At 39.6% G+C, this 9,246-nt stretch overlaps 1 protein-coding gene across 2 annotated transcripts in view; it reads left to right on the forward strand.

Moving 5' to 3' along the window:
* The window catches only part of MED14 (mediator complex subunit 14), a 73,059-nt gene extending 64,214 nt beyond the window's left edge, over positions 1 to 8,845 (forward strand). For both annotated transcript variants that reach the window (XM_027608711.2, XM_027608712.2), the window contains 5 exons: positions 702 to 881; positions 1,397 to 1,504; positions 3,360 to 3,485; positions 3,904 to 4,096; positions 6,663 to 8,845. In XM_027608711.2, the coding sequence (XP_027464512.1) occupies positions 702 to 881; positions 1,397 to 1,504; positions 3,360 to 3,485; positions 3,904 to 4,096; positions 6,663 to 6,736 (681 nt within the window). In that variant the 3' untranslated portion in view covers positions 6,737 to 8,845. The remainder of the gene's footprint in view (positions 1 to 701; positions 882 to 1,396; positions 1,505 to 3,359; positions 3,486 to 3,903; positions 4,097 to 6,662) is intronic.
* The last annotated feature ends 401 nt before the right edge of the window (positions 8,846 to 9,246 follow it).

A 9,246-nucleotide genomic window follows, 5' to 3' on the forward strand; every position in this document is an offset into this window, starting at 1 on the left:
CCTTTTTTAAAAACTTCTTGTGGAAAATTTTAATCATATATAAAAGTTGAGAGTATAAATAGTATAAGAGGGTATAATGAACTTCTGTGTTCTCATCACCTACCTTCCAGCAGTGAACCCCTGTCAGTCATGTTTATTCTATAGCTCCTTCCCCAGGTGGTTTGACAGCAAATCCCAGACATCGTTTCATCCATGAAGACAATTTCTTTATCATCAGATAGCTAGTTGGTGTCCAGATTTCCCAAGTTGTCACGGTTTTTACAGTCTAAAGCAGAACCCAGACAAGCCTTTAAGTCCCTTTTATTGTTGAAGCAACTATATCCGTTGTCTTGTCGAGTTTCTCACAGTCTGGATTTTGCTGATTGCGTCCCTTTGGAATTATTTAACATGTTCTTGTGACCCTCACATTTCTATAATATTGATCCACCCTGCAGATCTAACTACCGAATTCCAGCTCAAGTTTGTTGTTACTTTACGAGAATATTCCATAGGTTGTGTTCTCTTCTTCCATTGAGAGGCACCTAATGTATAGTTCCTTCTTTGGGATGTTAGCAGTTCATGGTGCTCAGTGCCTAGATATTTTTGTTTGGGAACGGGTATCACCTTTTAGTGGTTTTCCCTCTGAAACAGTTCTCTGAGCAACATTTCCATTTCCTCTTTGTCTTACTTGTCTAACTTGATGCATCCTTCATGTTTTGCAGCTGCAGCTGATAAATTCCAACGAACCTGGAGTGATCATGTTTAAAACTGATGCCCTGAAATGCAGAGTAGCCCTTAGTCCCAAAACCAACCAAACACTTCAGCTAAAAGTGACACCTGAAAATGCAGGACAGTGGAAACCCGATGAACTTCAAGTTTTGGAGAAATTCTTTGAAACAAGAGTATGTGTTTCTTAGTGCATAGTTTTAATACAGGCATGCCTCGTTTTATTGCTTCACAGATACTGTATTTTTTTACAAACTGAAGGTTTGTGGCAACCAGGCATGGAGCGAGTCTGGCAGGGCCGTTTTCCCACCAGCATTTTCTCACTTCATGTCTCCTTGTCACATTTTGGTACTTCCCACAATATTTCAAACTTTTTCGTTATTACGGTGCTCCATGATTGTGACTAAAAGCTCAGGTGGTGGTTAGCATTTTTTAGCAATAAAGTATTCTTTAAGATAGATACATTTTTTTAGGCATAATACCATTGCACACTTACTAGACTACAGTGTGGTGTAAATAAACATAACTTTTATATGTACTGGGGAGTGGGGAGCCAGAAAACTTCATGCGATATTTGCTTCATTGCGGTGGGCTGGAACTGAACTCCCATCTCCAAGGTATGCCTATACAGTCAACAAAAGAGAAGAGTCAAAGTAGAATGCGGAGTAACTTGCTTTATTCATCCCCGTAGGTTGCAGGACCGCCGTTTAAAGCCAATACTTTAATAGCCTTCACCAAGCTGTTAGGAGCTCCTACACACATCCTCAGGGACTGTGTGCATATTATGAAGCTAGAGCTGGTAAGTTACAGTGAAATGCATACTTCTGTATATAGCAAGGTCTCTGAAGAGGTTGGAGTTGGTGGGAGCAGTATTTATTGGTTTTCACCTATTTATGCACTTCCGTTTTTCTCTTACACTCTTCTTATTTTTTAAGATTTTATTTATCTTTGAATAGGTAACACAGTCCTCCTGTATCTTTTGACTTGAGATCAAGATGTGATACAGGGGGAAATTTCCCATCTATCCCTGTCCAGCTGCCTAGTTTCCCTCCCCTACAGGCAACCCGAGTTACCAGTGGCTTACCTCTTACAAAAGCAAATACATTTAATTCACTCTTCCTGCTCCTGGATACTGAAATGATGCTCCCATGGCTTCTTTTAATACTGTTATGGATTCATTTTTTAAATTACTTATTTAAATTTTTGATCCACTTAAAATATACCTTGGTGTCAAATGTGAGGTGTGGATCTAGCTTTTTCACATGCCCCCCAATTGGCCTAATGTCATTTATCAAAAAAATCCGTCCTCCCAGGGGAGGTGAATTCCTCCTCTTTCCTGTGAAAGTATACAGTATGGAATCCAGGTGGTGGCTGATCATATTTTTCCAAGCTTACAGGACTTGGGTTCAAATGTTTTTAGTATTGTTTGGGGTAATTCAAAATACCTCACCCCTTTTTCCAGTCGGTGTTTTACTGTTAATACCGGGGATGGCAGTGTTCCTTTGCTAATAGTCTCAACATTTGGCTTCTTTCTGCTCTGGTAGCCTAGAGGAAACAGTACTTATAGTAAAAAGATATCCATTTGAGTTTTTGAAGGAGTAAGTATTCATGTGGCTAAAAAAAAGCACCAGTTGGGGGGCGCCTGGGTGGCTCAGTCGGTTAAATGGCTGGCTCTTGATTTCGGCTCAGGTCACCATCTCAGGGTCCTGGGATCGAGCCCTGTGTTGGGCTCTGCACTCAACAGGGAGTCTGCTTCGGGATTCTCTCTCTGCCCTTCCCCCTGCTCGCGTGCACTCTTTCTCTAAACTAAATAAATACATCTTTTAAAAACAAAACAAAATACCAGAGAATACAGTTTGAAATTATTAACATAGTTTGACAAGTATGTTTTAGGGAAGGAGCTGGGAGTGAGGCTGGGAAGTCTAGGTTGGCACCAGTTAAGAAGGGCCTTGAATGCCAGGTCTTGGTCCTGGCGGGGTAAGGGAAGGGAACAGCATGTGTCACTGCACATCACTAAACATTTGTGAGCTCGATTAGAACTGTGCTCGAGGACATTCTCCTGGCAGTGGTAGATGGAGGAACCAGGAGAGGCAGCCACTGGAAGAGACTGTTAGGGGCCACAAGAGAAGTCATGAATCCTGGAGCTTGGTGGCATCTGTGAAAATAGAGAGGTGGGAACAGATGTCAGAGACAGCAGGGAAGCAGAATCCATAGGCCTTGGGAATTAATGGAGTGGGAGGGAAGGAAAGGGGAACATGTCACATAGGTCTGGAGTGGACTTTTCATGTAGGAACGTCATGTATGCACTTTCTTTGAGATAATGCAGGCTGTCATCTTTATGTTCTGTTAATAATGGATTGTATAGGGACACCTGGGTGGCTCAGTTGGTTAAGCAGCTGCCTTCAGCTCACGTCATGATCCCAGGGTCCTGGGATCGAGTCCCACCTTGGGCTCCCCGCCCAGCAGGGAGCCTGCTTCTCCCTCTGCCTGCCAGTCCTCCTGCTTGTGCTCTCTGTCTCTCTCTGACAAATAAATAAAATCTTAGAAAAAAATAATAGATTGTATAAAATAAGATTTTGACCTTTCAGAATCTACTCCTCTACTAGAATGTAATTTTAAATGTTTATATCACTTTATCATGATTTCACGAACAGTTTCCTGACCAGGCAACACAGCTAAAATGGAATGTCCAGTTTTGCCTGACGATCCCTCCCAGCGCACCGCCGATTGCACCCCCGGGAACACCTGCTGTGGTGCTGAAATCCAAAATGCTATTTTTTGTAAGTACCACCCAGCGCGCGTGCACGTGTGGGGCGGGGTGTGCGTGCGCGCATGCACACGCTTGCACAAGGCCCCTGAGGAAAAAGCATGCAAGGATAATAGAACAACTTTTGGATTACTACAGAGTTAACCGTCACTGCCAGACACAGGTTCAGATTCCTTAATTGTCAGTTTAGACGTGATGTATTCCCGGTTCCTTTAGTAATAACAGAAATGTATTGAACTAGATAATTGTGTGGCACGGTTGCATCGTTAACCATAATGTTCAGTTGTCACTTTTCTTGTCATCTCTAGTTTTCTTATGCCCGAGGTATCTTAATCTGATAGAGTAAATAATAGTACCTTTGATAAATGTAGGCAAATGTTTTATTTTCTTATTACGTTTTTATTCTCTTTGTATGTGTTGTGTGTCTTCAGCTTCAACTAACTCAGAAAACATCGGTCCCTCCCCAAGAACCTGTTAGTATTATAGTTCCAATCATTTATGACATGGCTTCAGGTACAACCCAACAGGCAGACATTCCCAGACAGCAGAACTCTTCTGTTGCTGCTCCCATGATGGTCAGCAACATTCTGAAGAGGTTTGCAGAGATGAACCCACCACGACAAGGTACATGACCAGTAGATAATATTTTATTGCGTATATGTTATAAAAGTTCTTTTGAGAGATTCCTCCTTCTTCCCTCTGCTCCCTCCTTACCCCGCCGCCCCCCCCCCCCCCCCGTCCTAGTAACAGAGCGCTGATTGCTGTGGCCCTCTTAATGTCTGCCTGTCGCTTTCTTCCTTTCTCACTGGTTCTTCATTTTTGTCCATGTCTCTGCTGCCTGGACCTCATTTTTGTTAGTGATTTACTATTGGGACTGACCCAGTTGCTAATGCCAGAAGCTTGTATTTCTAGCACACATTGCCACAGAGCCGTAGGTTAGGATGATAGACTTTTTCATGGCTGTGAATTCCTGCCCTACCATCGATACCTGCCACTCTGTACATCACCAGTTGAAATGCATGTCGGTTTCTCATATTTCATGGTTCAATCATGAATAGAATATTATCATTCAAAGTTCTGTATCTTCTAAATGTTTTGTGAAGAATAAAAGCTGATACAAATGGCATCACTGCTTTTTGGGCTTCTTATATAAGTGTCAGGCGGGTGCAAGTGAACCTTTTCACCAAGTGCACAATGAAGCTCTCAAACAACATTTTCGAGGAACTCTGAATGTTTCTGGCAGGTAAACCAGGTCCCTTCCATACTGTGGTAGCCTACACGGAACACACAACTCCTGGCAGTTTTGAATGTTTTGTCACAAAACCTAAAGCTCAGCAAAGAGAACTTTTCTTGCATTTTGCTTGTTGCTAATTTTAAGGAAATTAAATTTAAATTAAAATTTGCTTATTTCTACTATTAAGGAAGTCCTCTATAGCTTTCTGCTTAGAGTAGTGTAACAGAATTATGTTTTTAAATGAGGGAAAGTTGTTCTCTGAAACATTTTTTAGGTACCACAGTGTTAAAATTTTACTAGAAACAGGAATCATGGGAGAAATTATATTTCTCACTGTTTATTTCTCCATATTGTATATACATAGGCAAGTTTTCACTCACATAGAGTTTACAAGGAATGCACCGGGCAGTAGAGAAGGGTACGCTTCTTTTGTTGTAAGACTTCTTCCACTTCTTACAGTTTTCTGCTTTCATCCTTTGACTTATCTCTTCTTTCAGCTAAAAATAGGTCCTTCAGAATCGAAGTTTAAAGCTAAAATAATTTTCAAAGTAGCAGTCCAGTAGAACTTTGATGATAAGACCATTCCTTCACAAGCAGATGATTATCATTATGTCTTGTGGAATTTACAATTAAAAGGAAAGAATGTTTTGATCCTCTTGGGATCAAACACGTTTTTCTATCTGTCAGTAATCAAAATGTGTTTTTAAAAAGGAAAAAGAAGGATATAACTTTTCCTTTTATTTGAGAAATTGTTGGGATGTTTTGGGAGTGTTTTTCTTTTTCTTTCCTTTTTTTAGTCTTTTTTTTTTTTTATGTCTACCTTAGACTGGGCAAACCTGGGGTTCCATTTTTTTTTTTCTGTACTGGTTGGAGGGAAGCTTGCAGTAGCTTGCACAGGGTCACTGCACATCCCGCCCTTGGCCAGAAGGCCATTCTTCCCTCAAGGCCTCCCGTTCTCTCATTCGCGGCCACCGTAGCATTAGGCCACGTACCAGGAAAGGGACCCAGCTTTTGATTTATATTATTTACAGCTGGTTTGGGTTTATTATATTTAAGTCTGTGTAATGTTCACAAGAAGTACGAGGCAGGGTCTCTGGGTTCTTTGAGCAAGGGGGAAATTGAAAGGATGAGTCATTAGCCCCCACCCCCAAACAAGTCTTGTTTTTGGATTGTCGGTGTGCCATACTTCACCGCCCCCCGCCCCGAACCCATCACTTCCTCCCCTCCCAGTGAAGTGCTTTTAAGAAAAGTCACTCTCTTTTTATTAATTGATATTCATGTTGAACTCGAGAAGTTGATCATTTCCTTTACATTTGAGAAAACTCCGATATATGTCATAGAAGTGCACTGCCCAGTATAACTGTCACTAGCCTCATGTGGCTATTTAAATTCAGGCTAGTTAAAATTAACTAAAATTCAGTTCCTCAGGCACACTAGCTACATGACAGGTACTCAGGAGCCACAGTGCACATATAGAATATTTCCATCAGCACAGAAGGTTCTATTGGACAGTGCAATCATGGACATTTTTGTCTGGCTTTTAAAGCAACATTAGAAGGACATCATTGATGTTGTAACGGATGCATAAATCTAAACTAGATCTTTTCATTAGATTCAAAATACATAAACTGGCAGTACTCTTGAAACCCAACTTTAAAGGCTTATTCAATGCTCCAGTGTTTCAGTGGAGAAACTCAAGGCATATCTCCTTAAATTCAAACCTAACTGGGACTTACCCAGAATTTCCCCATGAGAAGAAAAGCAAACAAAACCAAGTATTTGATACTTAACACCAACGCTTAATCCCCTATAACCTGTGCAGTTAAAGTTTAGTCTTTTATTTTGACCCTTGAAGTTCTTGCTGATTTTAGATTTAATTATCCCTACCCCCACCGGTGTGTTGACAGCATCTTTCCTGTATTGCGAATAGCTAATGACCATTTTTCTCTGTTGCAGGTGAATGCACAATATTTGCAGCTGTTCGTGATTTAATGGCTAATCTTACACTGCCCCCTGGTGGGCGTCCATAGACACTATTGTTTTTAAACCAGGAAGGCTGACAAATGAGACAAAACAGCAAAAAAAAAAAAAAAAAAAAAAAAAAAATCTGAATTTAGCCTTCAGTTTAAAAAAGGACTTTTTGACTTTAAGAGCTAAATATTCTAAACTGGCAAAAATTTTCAGGGTGCACTTCTTTCATCAAAAAGACCATCAGTCTTTTTTGTATAGTGAACTTGTATAGTGTGTTTAAACGGGACACATTTCAAACTAGGAAAACATTGGTGTCCGCTTGCCAGTAATAGATTTAATATTGTTTTATACTATAAAGTTATGGAAATGCCAAACTTGTTTATTTAATTGTTTTCTTATGTTTTGGGTGTAATAGTCCTTTTTTTGGTTTTTGTTTTGTTTTTTAAGGCAGGTCTGTCATTTTTGAATACTGTAAAACTGTGATAAACTTTATATTGAAGCTGTATTTTAATATGCCCGCTTTGAATCCTTACATGAAATGTTCTGGGAGTTGTTATAAACACATCCCAAAGAAGCAATATTTAATAAAACTAGGTTTAAAAAAAAAACAAAAACAAAAAACAGTGACACTCACTTGTGTGTATATCAGCTCTATAGACTTCTCCTGGCCTCCCTTCATCTTTCACCTGGTGGGGCCAATAATTAATTTCTAATGATACATGTCTGAAATTTGGCCAAAAACATCTTCTTTGTTTCAAGTTTAATTTATTTTCTTCGAACATTCCTAACTTGACTGGTGGTGAATGTTTAGCACCGTAGTTGTCTTTTAGTGTAGGATTTGGGTAAAAAAGAAGGTGAACCCGTCTTTGAGAAGAGACAATGAGTAGTTCATATTGATCAAGGATCCCAAATACTGCAATCATTCTCATCTGTTGAAGATATGGAAACTTTTCTGTTAGGCAAATTTAGTTTACAGGATACTTCTGCATACAGCATGAATTAGGAAACCTAGAACTTGAGTGTTCCACCCTTGCATGAAATTTCTGTGACATTTCTTTATCTTGCTTAACTTCTCCCCCCTTGCCTTCCCCACCACACTTGGGGTTGTTCTAAACAATCCCACCTTAATTCATTGTCAACAAAACGGTAAAATGTTTTGCTTGGAAGAAACCTGGTTACAGTGCCCTCACTTTGAAGAATCCAAGATCCAGTGCCCGTCCAGGGTCAAGTGGAGTTTCTGGTAACTGACACATCTCAGCAGAGTTTCTTTTTGGAGCACCGTGCTGTCTCTCCCAGTGAGTCAGGGACTTTTTTAAGCTTCAGAGAATGTGATCAGAAGCAAAGGTCTTCTGGTGACCTAATGTTATTTGGGAAAGTTTTTTATATGATAATACTGTACTGAGTTATCTGGTCACTGGAATATTGGCTCTCCAGTAAACTGTAGACACTCTAAGTCCACTTTAAGGTGATTTGAGCTTCTGTTAACTATCAACTACCAAATTCTAATTTCAAGCATCTCACTGCAGCTATGTCATATCTATTCTCAACTTCGCTTGATTCTCCATTCACTTCTGGTCAGAGTCGAGGCCTTCTTTGCCTTTCTTTGGTGTCTTATTTCTACTGTTATCCCCTGCTTCTCGCCCAGCTCTACCGCTGTTCAGGAGCAGGTGACTGGACTTTATCCTTCCTTTAACTTACCTTTATCCTTCGGTTTTCGGTTCTCCTTACAATGGGAATCACATCAGTTTGGCAATCTAACATGTCTTTATATCAAGGGTCAGCCCTTTTCTGTCGGGAGCTGAGTCCTTTCTTTCATGTAGAAATCTACATGTATATACAAGAAATGTATTTTTATCTGCAGGATAATACTGTCTCAAATTTTATGAAAAGAGTAAACTTTTTGGGTATTCTCCTTTTTAAGTGTGGTTTTGAAACGTTAATTGTATTTTTTAAAACACGATGCATTCAGTGGTTACTTTTTTCCTGATTATAACTTATCTCTGAATGCCTCGTGCAAATCAAAATAGGATTCAGTGAGCAGAATTTGCTTTCGATGCTTAAGAATAAACCCATGAATATGAATTTTGATATGTTTGGTACTTGGAATTGGTATATACTTTATTAAAGCTTGAAAACACTAGCATTCAAATCTTAGGTTTCAGCATAAACCATGTCTTTTGCCTCTTTTGTTACCCAGGTTCAATCAAAGGGACTGGATGCCCATAGTGATTTTTTTTCTGATAGGTGGTTGGGGTCTTCTAAGGTGTTTTCAATGTGATTTTAGTAATTTCGGTAATAAAATTTATACAAGTTTCAGAGAACTACCAACTCTCTCTAGTTAATTTGCATGGAGATGTTTTGGATAGTAGTCTGGTTTAGCATTAGTTTGATCTCGAAAGAAGAAATTGGTCCTGATTTGCCAACTTCTTTTTTTCATTTGCTGAAATGCCATTTCAGAATGTATAGAAGTACTTTCAGAATTAGGAAGAAACCGAAAAATTCAATAGAACATATCAAGTTATTAATAGCAGGGGCTGAACCTTATGTTTGAAAGTTAACTCTGAGCTAG

The sequence above is a fragment of the Zalophus californianus genome, chromosome X (genome assembly GCF_009762305.2).
Source record: "Zalophus californianus isolate mZalCal1 chromosome X, mZalCal1.pri.v2, whole genome shotgun sequence".
Taxonomy (NCBI): domain Eukaryota; kingdom Metazoa; phylum Chordata; class Mammalia; order Carnivora; family Otariidae; genus Zalophus; species Zalophus californianus.